General features: G+C 35.8%; 1 protein-coding gene across 3 annotated transcripts in view; it reads left to right on the top strand.

Annotated features, from left to right (window-relative positions):
• DOCK4 (dedicator of cytokinesis 4) overlaps window positions 1-22,596 on the top strand; it is a 212,068-nt gene that overhangs the window by 147,946 nt on the left and 41,526 nt on the right. For all 3 annotated transcript variants that reach the window (XM_056513947.1, XM_056513938.1, XM_056513928.1), the window contains exons 25-30: window positions 1,132-1,266; window positions 5,201-5,299; window positions 12,117-12,211; window positions 19,377-19,452; window positions 20,928-21,028; window positions 21,644-21,702. In XM_056513947.1, coding sequence (XP_056369922.1) covers window positions 1,132-1,266; window positions 5,201-5,299; window positions 12,117-12,211; window positions 19,377-19,452; window positions 20,928-21,028; window positions 21,644-21,702 — 565 coding nt within the window. The remainder of the gene's footprint in view (window positions 1-1,131; window positions 1,267-5,200; window positions 5,300-12,116; window positions 12,212-19,376; window positions 19,453-20,927; window positions 21,029-21,643; window positions 21,703-22,596) is intronic.

The following is a 22,596-nucleotide window of genomic DNA, read 5'->3' as shown; positions in this document are numbered from 1 at the left end:
ATTTGCAGTAAGGCAGCTTTGAAATTTAAGGCTGTTGCTTATTCCAAAAGTAGTTTGTAGTAGTAAAGAGAAGGGTCCTATGGTGGATGCAGTTCCTAAATATCCTGTATACTGTTTTCATCAGAAGCCAGTTTAACAGTCCTGTGATGCTAGATTAAGTGACAGAGAACATGACTTGACCCTAGATTCAAGTAAAGTCCAAAAGGGAGTTTTGAATTATATGCTTTAGGGTGTCTAGGAAGCAAAATTAAACAAAAGAAAAAAAAACTCAGATCACTCCTACACCTCAGTGTCACCAAGGTCATCTATTCGTTTGTCAGTTGAGTTTTAGCTTGGTTGTGTGCATTTGATGATAAAATGTTTCTTTTTGTGAAGAAGCCTCATTTTAAACAATGGATAAAATTTCTCAGATTAAGATGGTGGTTTCTGCTGCAGTGGAGACTTAAAACAGTCTTCAAGCAGGGAAAACATATTTCCATCTGAATTAAAAAGGAGAAGCAGTTACAACTTGACTTTATGAAATGTTTTTATGCTGGTAACTGAGGTGTTCATGGTCTGTTTTGGCAGTGAACACTTTGATTCCTTTGTTTTGATGTTGCATGCAACAGTTGCAGGCTCACATAAATGACCAATTTGTGCTACTCAGCTGCTGGGAAGCAACATAGCTGGGCCTTACTGATGAAGCAGGTCCTGGAGGTTGAGCACCATCTGCTTTTTTCTGGTGATAGCTTCAAAGTGTAAAACAAGATTTTGCTTCTTGGATTTTAAGCCTTTCTTGGCAATTTCCTCAGAAGATATATGAGTGTTACCTATAAAAATCTTGCCCGAAAAGTTTTTGTATATTATTTACTATTTTCTGCTAAATATCAAGTGAAAACAGACCTATGCTAATTTGATGAACACTTAAATATTCAAGGTCATCACTGTAACTGTCCTCTGTGATATAATTAATGGAAAATTGCTGGGGGAAAGAAATAGAATCTAACACTATCTGGATTAGAGAATAGTCCTTTTATCTTGGATGTAGCATTCACAGTCAACTGTAATTTGTTTCTAAAACTACATCAAAGGAATTATCCTTGTGGTCATATTTATGTTTTAAAATCTAAAATGTTTTCTTTGTTATTTAAGGAAAAATCAGTCCTGGAAGAAATTGATGTGATTGTAAACAGTCTGCTAGATATTCTGCTGAGGACCATACTAGAGATCACCAGCCGACCACAACCATCAGGCTCTGCTCTGCGCCTCCAGTTTCAAGATGTGACTGTAAGTGTCTTGCACTGAAAGCACTCACAATTGTCACTGGTTGGACTAATAGATTTGTGAATATATTGTCTTTATATTGTAATTCACAGTGTAGACTTTGTGTATAAAAGAGAGAATGAAGAGGACAATGAAAACCTTTCTTGTGTTCTACTCATTTTTAGTGGAAATAGTAATTTTTTGTCATTAAGTTTATTTATAAATTGGGACCAAAAAACACAAAACAAAGCAAAAAAACAAGCCCTAAAGATAACATTGCTTTTGAGACTTTCAGATTAGTAATGATTTCAGTATGTTCCTTTTGTTTGCAGTATAATAGCTTTCTGAAACTCTCCTTCAGTTTGAATTCAGTTTGAAAATAGAAGAATATCAATCAATAATAGTTCCTGAAATACATGCATTTTTCATGCCTGCAGAATTTGTGATCACTTGTACTAATCTAAATTTATTACTTGAGAGGCATTTTGTTGTTCTCTGGGCTGAGAATTTGAGCTTTGTTTTTGTCACATGAAGCTGAGCATACAGGATAGATTTAGAAGATTAGCAAATGATCTTTTGGTGAACCTGCTGTAACAACTCATGGAAATTAGGAGCTTGAAATATGGGCATTTACAGAAAAGCCTGTGATGGGCATTGATCAAATAAAATGAAGTGTTATTTTGTTTTGTTTGCAGCAAGGTTTTAGCTTTGCTTTTCAAGGGCAAATTGGTTCTAATATAACCAGGGCTGTGACCCCAAGAAGATGTGAGTGGCTAGCATTTTGTGCAGAAAACATACTATGCTGAGTGATTTATCATCTCATTATTCAGTTATTAATTGTTCAGTGTTTACACTGTAACCATTTTTGTTAATGAATAGGGAGTTGCTTTTCAAACCAGAATTTCCTCTGAGATCAAACATTTCAAAAGCATTTATTAGCTGTAGAAAAAAAATTGTTGTTGGAGTTTTTTTGCTTGTTTTCTTTTTTTACTTTAGGCCCACAGAGAGCAAACTGTATATGGAGTATTTTATGGAGCTGACCAAGTTGTATAATTACATAACATGCTTTAATCACTGGTTCAACAGCAATATACATCTAAGAGTTAGGGAGTTTTAAATTACAGAATTGCAAATGTATGCTGTGTGGCATATCAGGGCACCACAAGAAAATCTAAGCTGAAGAATGTGGTAGTGTCAGACTATTGATCTCATTGATTTCTTATGAGATATCCCCTTGTTTGCAGATTACGTTTTCATTAAACACCATGACAGCCTAATTCTTTTGTACCATCAAAAAATTAGACTCTGAAAGTGCTTTCAAGTTGCAAAATTTTCTTTTATGCATCAGAAAAGCCATGTTATTGTCACTGCAGGCTCCCAAAGAATACTTAATGTGGAAGTGACTCACAGCACAGCATAAGGCAATTATATACATTTATGTAGAAATATAATACAGTATGGGCTTCTGGCAGCTCATGGAGCCAGATTCTTGGAACTATTTGTAGAGCATGTATGATAAAGTACTCAGTGTGACTACAGCAGTAAAGTCTGTTCCAGTATGTTACCATTATTTCAAACTGCTTGTGTCATAAAAAATTATTTGTGAGATGTACCATGGGAGCACACTTTATAAAATTCTGTCATAGTTTCAAATGAGACACAGTCTTGCTTGAGGAAGCAGTCCCAAACCCATCTGAGTGTGGTCTCCTAGGCCCACGTGTCACTGTTTTTCTTCACAAAGAAACAGCACTGGATCAGGCAGCACTGGGCTTTGTGCTGCCATGACTCCACCATTTCTTTCAAGCAGCTTTGATACCTGGATACCATTTAATTTTCATAGCAGTCTTGTTGGATGGTAACCTGCAAGATGGATGTGGTGCTTCAAACTGAGCACGAAGCAGACACAGCTTCAGGGTGTCAGTGTTACAGATGTTGCATTGATAAACATGGAATTTAATGCAGTGCTAAAAGTGATATTTCTGCTTTGCTTTGTCACTGAATTAGACCTTTGGACTTCCTTAAGAAAAAAAATTTATTTGCATATAATGAATTGGCAGAAAGCAGTCCAATTAAAGTGAACTTCAATTGATTTCAGATCTTGAAAGTTCAGTCCCTCAGAACCTAAATGAACTGCAATTTAATTGAAAGCTCCATGGTTTTTAATAATTGTGCACCTTAAATAAGACACAAAAAATTACTTAAGGAATCTGCCTAAGTGATTTTACTATACTGCTTGGCTTGACTTTTGATACTGGAACTGGACCTTAAATTTTTTTTAGCAAGATTTTTGTGTGTAGAATTTGCTTTTGTGCATTATTTGTAAGTTAATCTGTGGCCAACACTGGAAGAAATCCTACAACATACATTTTTATGTTGAGTTCAACAAATGAAGCTGAATGTGCATTGCTATTTTAATGGCCAGCCTGTATAGCTACCTACATTCAAATTAAAAGCTCAAATTTAGAAGTCAGTTAATAATTAGCTAAAGTTGATACTTTTATAACACTAATCTGTCTGTCAACTATAATAGTACAGCTCTCTGTAATAGAGAATATAAATGATAAATGTTGTGATTTTTAATATACTACTATATAAACTGAAACAAATGTGAGAACACAGAAGAAAGGTGACTAAAAAGGACTGCTTAAAATTCCTAGCCAGAAAAGGAATTTTGTCACTCAAGCTAGCAATTTGGTATATAGATATTTACAAGACAACAGCTGTAACCTTTGTGTTTATGCCCAAGCATGAATATTAAGAGATTTTGTAGCCTTAGGATATTGTTTTGAGATTGTGATTCTATGTTTCAATGAATGTTATGTTTACTGTAAAATAAGGAGAAGAAATTTAGAATCATTACTTCAGTGTAAAAGTATCACCATGTTCCAGTGAAAGCCATCACACACAATCAAGTATATCAGGTATAATCACAAATGAATTAGGCCTTCCAATGTAAAATCCAGAACAGCCATTCCTGTGAAAACTTATTCTTTTTTCTCTTATTATCTGTTTTTATTGAAAGGCAGAGGGAAATCTTCCCAGAACTGGACTTGGCAAACTAATGAAAGACACCATTTTAAAGTGCTGTTATCACCTGTCTTTTCTCTCATTCTGCATTTCTGGTACAAGCAGAAATACATTTCCCATTTTTTAGCAAGCTTGTAAGATTTCAGAATTGTTCTTTTTAAGTATTTGGATGCAAACCAGACCTTTGACTCTTTCCTGTCCTCATCCATGCTGCAGTCAGACCTGGCTGAGACCATTCAGTGTTTCTTCCCAGTCCAAAAGTGAATAAGCAGACAGGAAAGGGTGAATGGGAGAACCTGTTCCTTCCTATAATATCTTGGTTTTTTTTATCTGCTCACTGGAGATATCCAGTGCAGTTCTCTGCTCTTTCAATAAGAAATTCTTCTGTAAGCCCAAAGTAATTTCTGATCAAAACATTTTTGAAGTTTGTTCAGTCCTACAAATGAGTTTTGTTTTTGACAAATCTTGGAGTTGTGACATGACAATGTTTTTAAAAATTCCCAGCTAATTCCATTCATTCCTTCTCTAAAGGAAAACAATAGCATTCTTCCCAGAATTCTTGCGAAATGTTTGTTTATATTTGTTTCAAAGCTGAGTTGACTAAAGAGGTTGTAATTTTGGCAATCTAAGTAATTTGTTTAAAAACAGATGCAAGGAAAACAAAACACAAATAAAAATTTTACTGGTTTAGCCCTGCTGGAACTATTTAAAATAGATTTTTCTAAGTAAAAAAATCCATTTAGGAAAAGTATTTCCTGAAATGGGAAAGAAGTACCATCAATGTATTTTCACAAAATGTAGACTTGAAGCCTAATTGTAGATTAATTTCCCTTGCATTTTGTTAATTATTTTGAAGTGCTTATATTATAAGAGTTTAAAGCTCGAGTGCAGAAAACATTCTAATATTTCTCCTCTTGGCTTATCTGAACAGGGGGAATTTGTCTCCTGTTTGTTGTCACTCTTGAGACAAATGACTGATAGACATTATCAGCAGCTTCTTGATAGCTTCAACACAAAGGAAGATCTGAGGGTGAGTAACAGAATTGTCTTTACACTTGCTTAGGCCTTTTTATTTCTCTTTTTGATTTATCTCTCTTTAAGATATCCCTGTGCTTTGATGAATCACTTCAGTATTTAAATGCAATGTGTTTTACAGATTAGCTAACTAACTATTGCACAGATTTTCTTAGGAACTTGAGTCCACTCTTGCAGTGGGGCAAGGCTGTTATTTCTTCTGCAATGACAACAGAGAGAGTATGGATGGAGGGAACTATAAAATTGCTTTAAAGCCATGAATTTACCCTCCAAACAGATGTTGTCAGTCTAAAGTTGCACTTCTCTTGTCTGCTTCTTACTGTCAGGCAATTGGGGAATTTTATGTTTGACTTAATATTCTTGCTTATTTTTTTCATTCATTAAATTATGTGTGGCAATAGAAAACATGCAGCTTGAGAAATGGGTAATCAGCTAACTCTTAATTTTTCTTAGCTGTGCAGCACATCCATTGGCAGAAGGATGTGTCAGACTTGTCTGTCTGCTCATTTGGATCATAGAAAAGAGTAGCTGAGGAGGTCTTTTAAGGCATCGTTTTATTAATTGAGTTTACTGGTTTTGTGAAGATACATTTTTAATTCCTTTATGGAGGAGGGGTGTGGTTAAATTTTATTTTTTTTAAGTTAAGATTTCCTGCATAAATGTATACACTAAGATTTTACTTTATTGCACCCTGGAAAGTTGTTTGATCCACACAACAACATCTTGAGTAATCATTTATGCACATTATTCAGCCATAATCATGTCCCAATGTGATGTTTTAGGTGTTGCTCCTTAATTACCATTTGATATTCTTGAGTGCTGCCCTGAAAAGGGGATTCTAGTCATGGTGCAATTTCAGATTTACTTAAATTCCTGCTAGCTGCTTAGAGCTGGGGAGAGCATACCATTTGTGCCTTTTCTTTGACTGAGGTGGTTATATAGAGCTTGACAGATAGAAAATGCTGCTAAGAAGTTATCACAAATCAGGAGCACTACCTAGGAGTTGTATAGGGTGAACTATTTTTATGTAACCAAGACAGCATCTGTTTTCACCTAGCATAGTTGCTATCCTTGGGCAATTTTAGTAAATATTGTGGAACCTAGGCATTTTTTAGTGGAAATATTTTACCTTTTGTGTGATTTCAAACAGGTATTCCTAGGGGTTTCAGGCTTTATTTTTGTTTGATATATCTGTGAAATACAGTGTTGAGTTTATTCAGACTTTTCTTCCTTCTAGAATATGAAAAAATCTCTGGAATTAATGCTTGAATGGCGTTTGATTTGACACATTTAAATTCCCCCTACACACATACCCTACTATTACTCAGAGACATATGGAAAGCAGCTGGAGCTGGTGCCATCAGCTATCACAACAGAGGTCTCAGCAACTCAAGTCCAGAGTTTTACTTCCATTCACTCTCGTGATCTCATCGCATCAGCATCAGCTCCAGCAGTGATTCAGTGGTAGTAGTCTAATCATCATCAATGCAGCATTCCTTCTCTTCTGAATCTTAAATAATACATTGTTTTTTCCCCTCACTTGGAAATATCAAATGTCACTGAGAGCAAGAGGGAAAGATGAGAGCTAGTCAGACCAACACTGCTGTTAATCATGAGGTGATTGTGTATGACTAGGCTCTCTAAACCATCTTGCTGCTTCCCTTTTTACTTCTCTGCTTTGATTGCCAAGTGTAGAATTTTCTTTGCTTTAAGATGTCTTAGGAAATTATACCAGTATGGATAAATGAAAATTCAAAAGGTGTAAATATGAGTGATAGGACTTTTCTTTTCCCCTGAGATGCTTTAGAAGCTGAAATAGTAGCCTTAGTGGGTAGTTGGGATTTAAACTTCAGTGATAATTACCATCAGCTTGCTGTGTTTCTGCCTCCTCATTTTGTCCCTAGTCAGTGGTATCAAAGTGAGTTGGGTCTTCCTGAAGCCCCTTTATGATTTACAGATCTGATCAGAGGTTTACAAGGGACTTGCCTTACTTAAAAGGGAGTGTAACCTAGGCCTTTGAATTGCTTTGTGCTCTGCTTTTTTGGTTATAATAACCATCTATACTACATGATTAGGCACTGATACCACATGACATTTCATCTTTCTTCCAGACTAATTCTCAAGATGACTATGTCAGTACTTGCATGAATGTATGTTTACACAGCATTTGTGATACAGTTAATAAAAATACCCCTACACAATGACTTCTCTAAACAAAAAATCACTCATGAAAGTACTTGCAAAGAAGGAAAGCTTTTGCAGTTCTTTTTTTTTTTTTTTTTTTTTTCACAGTCTATGCTGAACTTACTAAGGGCTGTTTCCAGCTTGTTAAACAAAAAAAAGCAAAAGGGAGACTTTGAAGGAATGACATGTACACATGTTTATATAACATACATTTGAGTGATGCCTTAAACAAGTGGTTGCTTATGGAAATACTCCCTCTATTTTGTAAATAAATTTATCTTAAGTAATTGACACGGTGACCATTTTGTCAGTTTTTTAAGAGAGGTTTTTCCACTCAAAGCAGAAGATAAGAAAAACATTTTATATTTGAAAACATGCAAATGAACTATAAAAGAACTGACAGGAGTTTCATTGCTGAGTGGTAGAAGGAGGCACTATACTTCACTTACTTTTTGAAACCCTGACTTTAACAAGATGGTAATTTTCAATGCTTCCTTTTATCTTTTGATATTATTTTAAAGGTATGCTCTTTTTGCTTCCCACAAAATGCTTCCTACTTCTAGTAAATATATTTTACAGCAATTCATAGAACAGAGGCACCCTTGTAGGCGGATATTTGCTGCTGTGGAAAAGCTCAAATATAATTTATGACAAAAGGTAACAGTGGAAGTTATAAGTAGGAGGAGATCAGTGGGAAAGTGAATGCAAGAAACTGTAAGCACAATGCAGCTTTGACCACAGTAAGGTGGCTTTGATCAATATATCTGGGGGTTTTAGTTAATAGATTAAAAAACGATGAAACAAGTAAGCACCTACTAGAAAGCCTAGTTTTTTATTCATTGGCAGTGTACCCTACATAATGTAACAGAATAAAAAATTAATTTAGGAAAAGATAATATTTCATAGGGGTGGGTGTAAATCTTAGTAGTTCTGTCATGCCTCCCTTCCAGCTCTAGGAGCCAGCACAGGGTAAGGTGGGTGCTGAGCTCTGGTGGGGCTACTTTACAAATACCAAGTACAATACAAATAGCAAGTTTTTTCCACTGTTCTCTGCTGGCCCCTGGGACACATGGCATGTGAGGTCTGTAGGCATGGAGAGTGTGTCTGGTGAAGAAGCTCATTTCCAGCCACCACCCTTCCCCTGCTATGCAGGGACATCCACTCACGTATTCCCATATGACTTCTGAAAGGATGAGTTTTGGGGCAGAAGGGTTCTTCTAAAGCCACTCCTTTATATGGCTTCTGATGTAGATTAAGAAAGCAGTGAAGCAAAGAAGATCTGGGAAAGGAACTGGCCAAAAGATGGATGAGTTACCCAGGAAGAGACAGCTCACTGTGAAACCATCCTTTTTTCTTACTTGGCATTTGACACTCTGGATGCTCTACAAAACCTTGATACCATGTAGACTGATAATCCTACAGTGTGAATCAAAGCAGTGGAACATCATGTAATTAGCTTCAGAGTGGACTATTGACCCAAAAGAAAATGCTTTATAGGTGTACCCCAAGTGATCCAATGAGGAGTCTGATCTGCTTTGCAGAGGATTTTCCAAGCATACTGAGAAATGTGCAAAGAAATTCCAAGGCAGTTTTTGGTTAAATGAATAGATGCTTTTCAGTCCTTCAGGAGGCTGTGCTTCTTACTTAATCACAATTTAAAAATTTCATTGAGCAAATATTGCTGCTCGAGGAAAATGAAACAGTGGTATTATATTATTTAATCATAGAACCATAGAATGGTTTGGGTTGGAAGGAAGCTTAAAGATCAGGCAGGAACACCTTCTGCTGGACCATGTTGCTCAGAGCCCCATCCAGACTGGCCTTGAGCACTCCAGGGATGGGTCTTCTACAACTTCTGTGGGTAATCTGTCCCAGTAAAGACTTTTTTCCTAGTATCTATTCTAAACCTACTTCTTTCAGTTGGAAGCCATTCTCCCTTGTCCTGTCACTACATGCCCTTTTAAATAGTCTCTCCCCATCTTTCCTGCAGGCTTCCTTCAGATACTGGAGGGGCTTTGATTAGGTCACCCTGCAACTTCCTCTTTTCAGGCTGAACAATCCCAATTCTTACAGCCTTTTCTCACAGGAAAGGTACTCCATTCCTCTAACCATCTTGGTAGTCTCATTCAGACTCCAGCAGGTCTCTGTTCTTCCTGTGGTGGGTCCCCAGAGCTGGATGCAGCACTCCAGGTGGGGTCTCACCAGACTGGAGCAGTGGGGCAGAATCCCTTCCCTTGACATCTGGCCATGCTGCCCTTGATGCAGCCCAGGATACAATTGAATTTCTGGGCTGGGGGGGCACTTTGCCTGCTCACAACCAGCCTCTCATGCACCCCAAGTCCTTCCTGGCAGGGCTGCTCTGGATCTGTTCCTCCCCCAGCCTGTGCTGATGCAGGGGCTGCCCTGACCCAGCAGCTGCACCTTGCCTTTGGTGCTGTTAAAACACCTGGCATTTCCACCAGCCCACTTCTTGAGCTTCTAGGTCCCTCTGGTTGGCATCTCATCCTTCAGGTGTGAAGTTAGTTTGAGTGGTATGAATTAGTACTGAACTTTACAGTACTATCTAGTATTATCTTACAAATAGAACTAGACCTTATGAACACTAGGTAGGAATATTAAGAGATGGTATTTAGAGTATGTAAAAGGACAAAATTCCTTCCTTTTTTGTCTTTTAAGATAGAAGACATATGAGACATTAATTCTATCTGTACTCAACCAACCAAATGTTAGCTCACTTATACTGCCGGCAAAAATGTTTTTTAAATGTTAAAATCTGTTACTAAATCTATGTTTTGCATCTAATATCGCTACATTGATGACACAATTTTCTATTTTTTCAGTGAAAATTAGAAATAATTGGCCTGGTATTAATGATTAAAAATTTAATGCCAGTGCCTACATTTGCTTTGTTTTAAAGTTTGCTTGGAATAAAAGATGTGTTCTGATTTTAGCCTTGTTACTCAAAGAATTTAAGTACATATGATCTTCCTTTCTGACTGTATTCTTAATGACTTTTGAACAAGCTATCTTAAAGGTGCTAAATTTACACCTCACACAGCCCTTGGGCTTTAAATCTTCAAGCTACTGCATGGTTTTATGGTTTCCCAGTAACAGACTTTTGGTCTCTTTAGCTCAGCAGTCCACTGGGGAGATCCCTAATGGCAGCAACATGTGTTGTGTCTTGACAACAGATAAAAAGGGAGTACAGAGGAATCTGGGATGTTACTGTGAGGTGATATGAAGCAGCATTCTAGGCATTGCCATATTGTTGGGATTATGGCAGAGCCGTGGGAGGTAACCTCTCACAGGGGAGGGAGGTAACCTCTGCAAAATAAAAAGGCACTTAATTACAAGGTGCAAAGCTGTAGAAAAGTGGCCTGCAATAAATGTGTTTTTCATGGAGGTACATACTTGTTTATCTGTAAAGCTGGTCACCTGCATTTGAACAGCATGTAATCTGCAGTGAGTATTATTTATACTCTTTAATACAGATAAATTTTTGGCATCTTGCTCAGAAAACAGGTTGTCTCTTTATGTAATCTTCTCTTGTGGGTGGGTGTGGGGATCTCATCTGCCTTACCCAGTGCCTGTATTCTTCCCCCTTTACAGTGATTCTCTAATGAAAGACATCTGTTGTGCAATGCCTGTCATCTACACTTTGATAAATGCACTTGAGAATATATTTTGGTGTTCAAAATTATTTGTATCTTCATCTCATCTGTGTTTCGGGGTAACTGTGCAAGTGATGTGCGCAGAATGAACACCAAACATTTCAAGGTCAGGTACTGCACTGATTCTGTTAGATGTGTTTATATCACTTGCCTCATGCTCTTCACGTTGTCAAAAGCTCAATTTTTATACTAAAAGAATACTAGCAGTACCATACATAGTCAAGATGGCCCCTTGTTGCTAGTTTTATTTGTGAAAAGAAAAACTGGAAAAGAAAACATGCTGAGAGGGATAGTTGCATTATTTATTAATGTGTTACATGACATAGGAGATGATAAAGCTGAAAGCTTTCAGACTATGCTTTCTACACTCAAAGTAGCTCACAGGTGTTGACTGTATTTTAGATCCAGCAAATGAAGCAGAAAGGTTAAGTGACCTGCACACAGCCAGCCAGCTGCATTCAGTTATGGGGCCTGGGCATCTCTATTGGAGTCACTGGTCTTTGTCAAGTCAGTGACAAAATTGTCCTTACACTCTCTCTGCTGCTTTTAGAATGAATCTCGAAAGTGATGAAAACCTGGCATGATTAAGGAGATATTCTGAACTCTCTGGTGTTTATAAAGTGCTTTTTTGATTTGCAAATTGTTCTCAGCATCACATTTGGGGAAGTGTATGGGTGGAAACCAAATGCATCTTTGACATTTCTTTTATGCATTGCTGTCAATCAAATGGCACATTATATTATTTTCGTCATTTTAAGAAGAAAGGATTAAATCACTATTGGAAAATTCTTGGGAAGTAATAAAAAAACATTCAGAGGTTTATCTACGGTGAAAATAAGTGCAATTCTGCCATTTCTATGATGATTTTTTTTTTTTCTCTCTGATTAAAATATTTTTGAAGCTCACTGCTCTTTTTAAAGCAGCAAAGACATATGACTACTTCTTTTCCTTCCAAAGGATTTCCTGCTGCAGATTTTCACAGTATTTCGGATACTAATACGACCAGAGATGTTCCCAAAAGACTGGACAGTGATGCGTTTGGTTGCAAACAAGTAAGACATTTTAACATTATTAACAAATATGGGTAGTATGCACAGATCATGACAAAAATAAAGTTATAGGATGTATGTAATAAAAATTCAATATATTTTTTATAATGTGGTTTCAGATTTTCTTCTTTTAATTTAAGATTTCAAGCCTCTGGACTTCTTTTATGCCACAAATTTATGATATGATCTGTACCTCTTTCTGTTCTGGATTTGAGTAAGCACATATAACTGGAAACTTAGAAACACTTTTACAGGATAATGCTGCAAAGCATCAACAGCTTTGTTTTCCAAGTAACAAATGACAAGTCTCTAAGGAACTTCTTTCCAAATCTGTTTCTTGAAATTCTGAGTTGGTAAAGACATGTTTGCTCTCAAGAAGAAATTATCAACTGTAATATTGTTAACAATGCTTTTGCATGGTTGTTCATTAAGTGTTTGTCAAAAAAATAATGAAAATTGCAAATCAGGACATGAGGTACAGCACAAGGCAACAGTCACATAAGGATCTGAGCACTGCTTAGTGAGATTTGCAGATGAAACCTGCCCATCAGCCATTCTTTCTCTGCTCAGGCCTTATTTATAAAGAAACAGGTTCCCAGCATTTCTAAGAAGTAATTACAACAGGTCTGAAACAATATTGTCCTATTTCATCTCTATCACCACCTGTCCTTTTTGCAGTCTTAGCTTTAGATCAGATGAACCAGCTGAACAGTCAGCACAGTTATACAAACATCAACGTCAGCAGAGGAGGGGCATTGTGTTGGGCAGAGCTAGGAATCCAGAATGCAGGATTGACTTAAACTTTCATGATATGTATTGCAATGCCTGATTAAAATTCAGTTTTAGTCTGCATTGTGCCTGCTGGCTTCAAGGAGAATTTTAATTTGTGGTGCTGTACATACTACTGGTAGTAATATTATTGGTGCAATTAAATTTAACAACACTTGTGTTTATGATCTGTATTTCTTATGTGTGTGTGGATATGCAAGCATAATAGTATTTGTTCAAATACTGTTATGACTTGAAACAATTTTTTGTTAATTTTTATTGCCTCAGTGCTGCTAATCATTTCAAGTTTGAATTCCAGAAAACAAGAAGTTACTAATTAAAGAATTGATATGATCATTTGCTTCTGTGTATGATACTAAATAAGGTATGACTGATACCAGCCTGCATCTGGTAATCATGCTTAAGAAATAAACAGTGAAACACAAGAAAGAAATTTTAAAAAATAGTAACTTTTAGCCAAAATAAATAATGTAAGAAATGTTATATATTTCAGTAACAGCTGTTTTGGCAGATGGCTTTGCAGCAGCTGACATATACAGAACTAAGGTTTAGGAACGACCTTGGCACGTGTTACATGGCTGGTGATATTCAGATGATACCAAGTTCTGCAAAAGGAACACTTTTCTTCTCCAGTATTTTAGTAACCATCACACATCCCACACATCTCCCTTTATTAATCCATGTCATGTTGTTTCTGACCACCTAGGAGATGAGTCTATGCCCAGTTCTGTCAGGCAAAGAAGATAGGCAGAAGATGACAATAATTGCTGGTGGGAATTGGAGGAGCTCATCAGACCAGCCAACTGATCCTGATAACACACACTTGCATAAGCACTTCTGCCAGCAAGTGGGCTATAGGCACATCTTTACCAATTCAGCTTTCAATAATTGCTTGGCTAGGAATTTGTTCCTATGTGGAGGAAGTGCTGGTTTGCTGTGAAACAGGGGCTTGACCAGGTATACTTGAACGTGTGGTGAAAGCTAAAGCCTCATTATTCCTGTGTTCCTATTCTGTTCCTTTTTGAAAGGAAAATGTGCTTCTGTTCTCCCATCAGCTGCAGAGAACTAGTTTTTCCAGAGCTGTTTCTGAATGGGAGCTTTTTCCTTTACCTCATGTTCCTCACTGCAGTGGCAGTGATGCCTCCCTTCATCTTCCTCAAGGTGTTCCAAAGCACAGAGTAGTAGCTTTGCTAGAATTGTTCCAGCCCGAAAACTCTAAGGGCAAAGGAAAGAGCCTAGAGGCAGGATGTGAAATTAGGGCACTGCCCCACAGAGAGAAGTGAGCTGTTCTTCCCGAGCTTCACTTCCTCAGCCAGAGCACTTCAGGGCTCTGAGATCTTCAGAACTGAAGGCAAAACTTCTTCAACTCTCTACTCTGTTTATGTCTAAAAGAAAAAGCTAGAAGGTCTAGCCCATCTTTTTAAGAGAAGAATTAAGTGATCCAATAACAGTCTGGGTCTTTTCAAACTTAGCTTCCCAGGAATAAGCCAAGATCTGTATTTCCTGTGTCCACAGCTGCCTTTGCTCTGTCTGGCCTTTCACCCTCTGTAGCTCACCTGAAGGCAGGGTGTCTGTCAGCAGCTCCACCCATCAGCAGCAGCACTGGTGCTCTCCCTGTCCCTAGAGTGATCTAAGAACTCAAACTCTCTGATATTTCCAGGAAGAGATTTAGCCTGTCTGAGCCTAGGGAAGAAATAAGTCTTGAGAAGGATTTAACCAAGGAAGGAGCTTTTCCTGGGGGAGAAATTACTTTTTTTTTCTCGTATGTATGCAGAACTAGAATTACCTGAAATATTTCTAAGTTTTAAAATGCCATAATTCTTACAATATACAATATTTACATATAAAAATATCACTGCCCCTTGGCTCCTAGGGATTTTTTTCTTTCTCTTTGCAATGTTTTCAGTAATTGTGTAGCATCTGACACTTGGATGCTCCCTGGGAAATAAAAAAAACCACCAAAACCAGAAGATACTAGGAGCTCAAGAAATCAAATCTGTTTCATGATGACACATGTATGATCTATAGTTCTGAATGTTCTGATGCCAAACGTGTGAAAGTATTAATGGCCAGCGTTATGAACTGGTAATTGACTTATACAATTTGAGAAATAAAGTAACATTTATAAAGGCAAACTTAGCACTAAAGCACAGAAATAGATTTTTTTAAAACATCCTGAATTTCTAACAACTGGGCAAAGAGACAGAAATAACTCTGTTTAAAGCTTTATAACTATGTAATATCTGAGCTAATCAGCATGCATGTAGGAAAGCAAAATAATTACTTCTGGTCATTTAATATTTCTAACTTGGGTGTTACTTCTGAGTGCAAATATGGCTTTATGCATATTAAGGAAAAATATAATTTTAATTTCTTTCATTCTAGGAGTAGACTTTCTTTCTACATCAACTAGGTAGTATCTAGCTTTATTTGTAACTGCAGAGGAGCACCACATAATATAGGAAGATGCCTGATTCAGTTGCCTAGTGCCAGAGAGAAAGACTGAATTTTATAGCAAAATATGCCTGACTAAAATTGAAGCTTCTGGAGGAAAACTTCACAGTTTCAACTGGGAATCACTGTGTAATGGTCACTGGCTTCAGTTATCTTAACGTTAGGAAAAGAATGACTTGTCTAATACTTCAATTGCCTGGCATCTTTTGAGAGCAATTAGCAGACTCAGCTGAACTTCAGGTATGTCATGTTATTAACAGTTGAGGAGGGACTTGGAGAGCAAAGGAGTTTCAATTACTTGCTGAGCAAATCTTTGATATTCATATTGAACAAAGAACTAATTTTCTGCTGCTCTTGGTATGCAAGAAGCTTTAATTTTCAAGATCTGTGTAATTAACTATCCATATCCTTTCAGAATTCTGCTTAATGGTAGAGATGCTAGGTCATCCAATCTCAATTTTAATGTTATAAGCATACAAAATAGATGCATAAATAGCTTTATTTATAGTGAAATAATTGATCTGTAAAGTAAGGTTTACATAATATGTTGCTTAAACTGAAGTTTCAAATGTATGTACTGACAGCTGGGCAGCAGGACTTTAAGCAGGGAATCCTTTTGGTTTTCAAATTCAGTAATGGCTGAAATACTTTATTATTATTATTATTATTATTATTATTATTATTATTACTATTACTGTTATAAAAGTAACTCAAATGGAATACACAGTAAGGGAAGACATCAAATCAGCATTAGTGTCATCATTATGGCTGCTCTGAAGAATCCTGTTAGCTCCCATGGTGTGGGAGTCTGAGACTCCTACAATGAACAAAAATTCTTGCTTTTATGTAATACATAGTGTTGCTAACAACATTTTTGCTTTTATGTAATACAAAATGTTGCTAGCAACTGAACCTGGCATTCAGTCCTTTACAAAAAACATATATACAATAGGCATGCATGTGTAAGCTTATAAATATATAACAATAGATACATACATTATTCAAGGTTTATTTAATCTCTTTATGAAATATGAAATAATTAATTTTTCTATTTGAATACCTTTGTGTTTGGGATTATTTCACTCTGAAATAGCAAAGAATGAAATGAGATGCTAATGTTATACATTTGTCCAATATCAGCATGGAAAAGGAAAGCTTTCATTTCCTGCCACTGGCTGCCCAGGCAAAAGCCAAGTTGCCAGAGCATAGCCCAGGCAGTAAACAGTTGTTGAACTTCTGGATTTTTCAAACAGCTTATTGCAGAAAGGTTTGCTCTAAAAATTTGATGGAAAAGCCATTCCATCAACAATGGCCTTACCAGACACTGGGTTAGCATCCTCTGTATGAGTCCAGAATAACTCAGAAGCTAAAAGCAGAAGGTTTTCTCCTGTAAAACAGACATTCTGAACAAATATGTGACAGGTGGTAAGAGGAAGAAAAGCAAATCTTGTCACAAGCTCAGTAGTTTATAGTTTGATACTCAGATGGATTTCAAATGCATGTTGTTGTTGTTGTTTGGAAGTCTCTGGCTGGGAATCAACTTGGAATGTGAGTACTGTACCAAATCAGGCAGCTGTCCTCTGGCTGCTGCCTCTGCTTTTTTTTGTGCATTTTTGCTTTTTTTGTGTCTGAGCATCCCCAACCTTAGCTTGTTTTCTGTTCTACCTGATTTTAGATTGTTGTAGAATCAGAATAACAGATGGTGGGTCAAAAACAATCAACCTTGTGTGTTGCATCTGGTGTTTTGAGGCTTTTTTATCTACAACATATTCTCTCATGTTAGAGACCCATATTTTATCAACTAATCCATATCATATCTTTGGCTTACCAAACAAATGAAACCTGAGCTAAGTTCCCTATAGGAGGGAATACTTGCATTGCAGTTATTCTGTTATCTCAGGAAAATTCTAAAAAAGATATTCTAAAAGTTGCATTTAAGATGTCTACTTTATTCACCTCATAAGAAGTAAAGCAGATCTTTCTCTTCAGTTTCATCTGCCATGGAAGGAATGTAGCAAGAAAGGAATTGTCTCAGGCATAAATAGAACTATGTAATATAAACTTGGCAGTCTGGTTACAGATCTTGTGGAATTTTCTCTTGAGGACAGTTTTTCAGGGATTATTACTTTGGATTTCATATAAACTGACTTTTTCTACCAGAATGTTTTTCTGAAATATACAAACTATTTCCATTTTTTGAAGCATATAGACCTTAAATTAAATCATGCACAACAACAAGAATGACAGAGCTCTGTTCTTATCCATGCCTCAATTATTAACTTTCCTTATACTTCATTTTACTAATGTTTCACTTTATGTTCCATGCTGCAACAGTGAGTCCTGTGCACAGGCTGTAACTCTCCATTGGTGAAAAAGTGGGATTAATTTACCAATGAGTGCTAAACATGGAACACTACTTGGATAGAAAAGTTACAGTGTAATCCTTGAGAAAATAATATGTATGAAAATACACTTGAGCAATGGAATAGGAATAAATGGAACTTGAGACTCAAGCACTGTTCTAAAAAGAGTCTCAGAACTGGCTGTTATGGATGTTCAGGCACATCAAACAAGAAGGTAAAGTTTGGCAGGGACAGTAATTTTAAAAGTTAAAGGATGAAAGCAAACATTTGAACTACTAATATGTTAAATTTTACACAGGCATTTTTTTATTTATAAACATGAGAATTGTCAAAAGTGCTAGAATAAAAATATAGTTTATCTCCTAGGCAGGTTGGCTAACATTTATTTCTCCAGTGTTGTAAAAGTGAAAAATATTGTAACCTTGTAATATATATATTATATATATATTATATATATTGCAGTTATTACTTAACATTTTTTTTATCTTGAATGCATTGCAAAAAATAGCAAAAGAAATGAAGTCAAATATAGAAAGGGAAACATATTTTAGCACTGTAACAGCATGCAGGTGAGGAACTACGTTTAAGGAACTAAATGTATTAATAATAGACAAGATGGTAATTAAATGAAATGTTTAGATATAACCTTTTTCTCAGAAGAACTTTAAACAGTGGATTGTTGTAAAATACGTAAGAGCAAAAAGATCATTCTGTGTTTATTTCTCTGTGTAAGTATTCACTTCTGGCTATTTTCAAAAAGAATTTAATATTTTCCATAGATTTTTAGTTTGATTAAGTATGTTGGCAGACAAGAGTGCTGCAGAGGTTAGTTTAAGCTGTATTTAAATAATCTCAAAGAATGTTCTATTTTTGTAGATTAGCAAAGTTGGTTGCTACAATAAACAAAGCCATCATTGACCTCTGGTGACAACCACTGTGAAATGATCTTGTCATACATATTTATTTAAGGTAGATTATTGTAATTCAGGCAGGTGTAAATGTAAGGTAATGTATGACTTTTTACAACATACACTATAGAGATCTTTAGAAGCATATCCTTCTCTCAGAGCTCATGCAGTTTTGCATTTACCTGTTGTCATTAAAAAGACCTTTTTGTCCATAGGAATGTCAATTTTGAATATCAACATTTGCTAGAAATTTTATATTTATAACCTATATGCACATATTTTCAATACCAAGAAAGCTGAAAACAAATTGTGCAACTCTGTATTAATACCATCAAGGCAAGGTGTGTAATAAATCTGAAATGATAATTATTTTCAGAACCAAGTTTATGATTGGTTGTGATCAATTATATAGAATATATACATTCTATATAGAATGTCTGTTTTCAGTGCACATTCTTACAGCACACCTTATTATCTTAATGTTCTCTGTCAATAGGTGCTGTCAGGTATTTAAATGATCTGTTAAAATTTAGTATTTAATGCCACCAGATATGCTCTGTCTGTTTCTTTACTGGAAAATTTTCCCACTTTGAGTATTAAATATAAATTTCCACTTACTGAAAACCCCTGTCTTTTTCATTCTTTTCTTCCCAGTGTGATCATTACTACAGTCTTGTACCTTTCGGATGCACTTCGTAAAAACTTCTTAAATGAAAACTTTGATTACAAGGTAGAGTAAACAATAGATACAATAGCTGCTACATCATCCTGTGTTTTGGTGGTTATTAAACTTAGCTCCAGCATCTAAATAACTAGAATATGTACAAAGTCATCAATTTCAGGCACTCAAAGATATTTTTTTCTTAAATACAGGACTATCTTAAAAATAAGTGCTGTGAGGTTTTTTTAAATTTCCTTTTGTTTTTCATTTTCTTTTTTGAGCCTCTTTGTTAGGCTACTTATTTAGGATTTTTCTGTAGCAATTTTTTGGATCATAAAACTAATGAAATTATTTTGCTGGGTTTTTAGTTATTACAGAAAGAAAAAGTATTTCATTTTTTTAATCAATGCAAATTTATGTAAAATTCAGATTTTTATTTTTTTTTAAATTTCTCTCAGACCAATTAACATGCTGCGTAATTAAAAATAGAAAATTATGACACCTCATGGTGAATGTAGTTAAAGATGTTAGTGCATACCTCATATATGAGATACTGCATTTATAAAAAACTGTGAATTACAGATTATGCTTTTAGTATTCAGATGAGAAGATCTAGGAATGTGTCTGGAAAGACACATTTCCATGGTAACAAACCTGAATGAATATTCTGCCCAACCAAGAGATGTTAGTCCAACTGCTGCATCATGAAAAGACTCTCCTTAGTAGAGAAGACCCTGAGCTCCTGTTGACTTTCAGCAGGGTTGTGGGTGCTTCTCTGGAAATAGATTGGCAGGAATGCAGGTTTATCTACTTAACTGGACATGAGAAAGCCTATTCCTTATGGATTTATGGATGTTCAGAGTCTAAAACTGATAAAATAATTTCCAGGCTTTTGTGTTCCTTGGTTAGCAATATATTGCTGTGCTGCTGAACTGCAGGGTGTGGAATAGGGCTCCCTCTACACTTCCACTATCTATAATTGGGCTATAGTAATTAGTATTTCGCTTTAATTTTATCTCTAAGTCTTCTAAGTAGAATATTCAACCTCTAATTCATAAAGCATGAGCACAAAACATATGTATATTTGCAATATCTTAACAAAAACTGGCTTTAATTTTGTTCACTGAAGGCTGCAGCAAATGAGACCTGCAAGTGGTATTATAAAGTGTCATGGACAGAGAGTGTGACAGCTTTTGAGGTGTCAGAATTTTGGGGGGTTTGGACTTAAAGGTGTAACTTTAGTATTTTTCTATTTAAATATACCCAGAAGGAAGTGACCAAAATGTAAGGCTTTTTGGTTTGGAAGGATGAAAAAACCCAACCTGTAACTCTGAAACTTTTACATTTTGAGATGTAGGATATGTAAATAAATGTATTTCTGCTGAACATCCTGGGGTTGGTGAAAAGTATGTTCCTAGTCAAAGAAATTTAGTCAATTTATTATTTGGACTGAAACAAGGGCTGTGATTTGAAATTTTGCATCTTGAGTGATCATAACTTGTACTGAGAAAATGAAATAACCACATGCCATATGCTTGTTGTAGATATGGGATTCCTACTTTTTCCTTGCTGTCATTTTTATAAACCAGTTATGTCTGCAACTGGAGATGTTCACACCTTCCAAGAAGAAAAAGGTTTTAGAAAAGTAAGTATTGCTGTCAGCTTGTAGAAAGCTGGAGCAGATTTAAAACTTCACAAAATGCAAGACATTGGAAGTTGCAAAAGAACCCACCAAAGGAAAAACATAACAGTATGTCCACTGACTAGAACAAGAGTTTTTACAGGTCTTCAGAGCCAATAACCTTCATATGAGTGCCTAAACTGGTTCAGACACTGGCAGCAAAACAGCCATTCATTGCCAGTGAATGCATAAGTCAACTCAAACTTGTTAAGGTGTTTCTGCCAGGCACTGCACTATTGTCTGGATGAATTAATTGTATTTCTTTAAGCTAGAGCAAAACTATTCATTCTCAGAGAGAGAACTGGAGCATGTTATGGCCAAAAATAGGTTTTGCTACACAGCTTTGTTACTGATGTGTAGCATTTTGACAATATTTCAAATAAACCTGGGTCTAGGAATCCAGTTTTGGCTGGGTACAATCAAAAGAGAAAAAAACTTGGGAAAATCCAGCACTTTTAAAGTTGTTTTATGCAGACTACAAATTAGACATTTCATTTGATAAGGTCACAGAATGGCACATGAACTTGATTTTCTTAAATTACCTTTCACTTTCTTACTTTATTTTTTAATACACTGCAGATATGGTGACATGCGGGTAACAATGGGATGTGAAATCTTCAGTATGTGGCAAAATTTAGGTAAGTAATTAAAAACATCATCAATAACTCATAAATGAAAGCCAGTTATTAGTTCTTTGCCTATTATATATACTTCTCAGTGGTAGATGAGTTGTTGATAATTATGTTTAAGACATGAAATCTTGATTCAAGTTTAGGAAAAAGTTTGTCATCTGTAGTTCCTTCTTTATAGTTGAACTCAGCTTTTTATGCCTTGGTACTGTGACTGACCCATCCCTATTTCTTCACAGAGAACTAAGAGAAAACCATCAGAGAAAATTAAGAAAGAAAATACTACTTCTTTTGGGCAGAATTATTATGCTTTGAAATATATTTATATTCTTATTTTTAGTCCTGTTGTCAAATTGTTTAAGGACATGTCTTGATTCTGAAGCTCTCCTGAGATCCTGGATTTGCATCAAGTCTTCTCTGAAGTCTTAGTTGCACTAAAATATAAAGGCATAAACAAGAAAGTGACTAATGTATAAATGAGACATTGGACAACATGGAAAAGAACATGCTTGAATATAAACTTAGGCACACATTTATATTTTTAAGCAATAATTGTGCAAACTGTTTGAAATTATGGGTGTCAGAGAAATACAGTTGAATGTTTTTTGGGGAAAAAAAGTGAGTGAGTGGAAGATTTGGATACTACATTTGTCATCTTTATATTTCAGTTATTCAATATTCACTTCATCAGAGGGCTTATTAAAAATACAGCAACCATCATCAGTGATTTCTGAGATACTGTAATTTCAATTCTATCAATCTGTTCCCCAGCAAGACATGTAGTTGCAAAAACCTGGTGTTTCAGCTCAGCCTGTACTAGAGAAACATGTTCAAAATAAGAAATATTTTCTTATTAATATCTTGTTAACATCTGATAAGCAGCATATTTTACTTATTTACAAT

Source organism: Oenanthe melanoleuca, chromosome 1A (genome assembly GCF_029582105.1).
Source record: "Oenanthe melanoleuca isolate GR-GAL-2019-014 chromosome 1A, OMel1.0, whole genome shotgun sequence".
NCBI lineage: Eukaryota > Metazoa > Chordata > Aves > Passeriformes > Muscicapidae > Oenanthe > Oenanthe melanoleuca.
The sequence above is the reverse complement of the archived record's forward strand: the minus strand, read 5'-3'. Positions and strand labels throughout refer to the sequence as shown.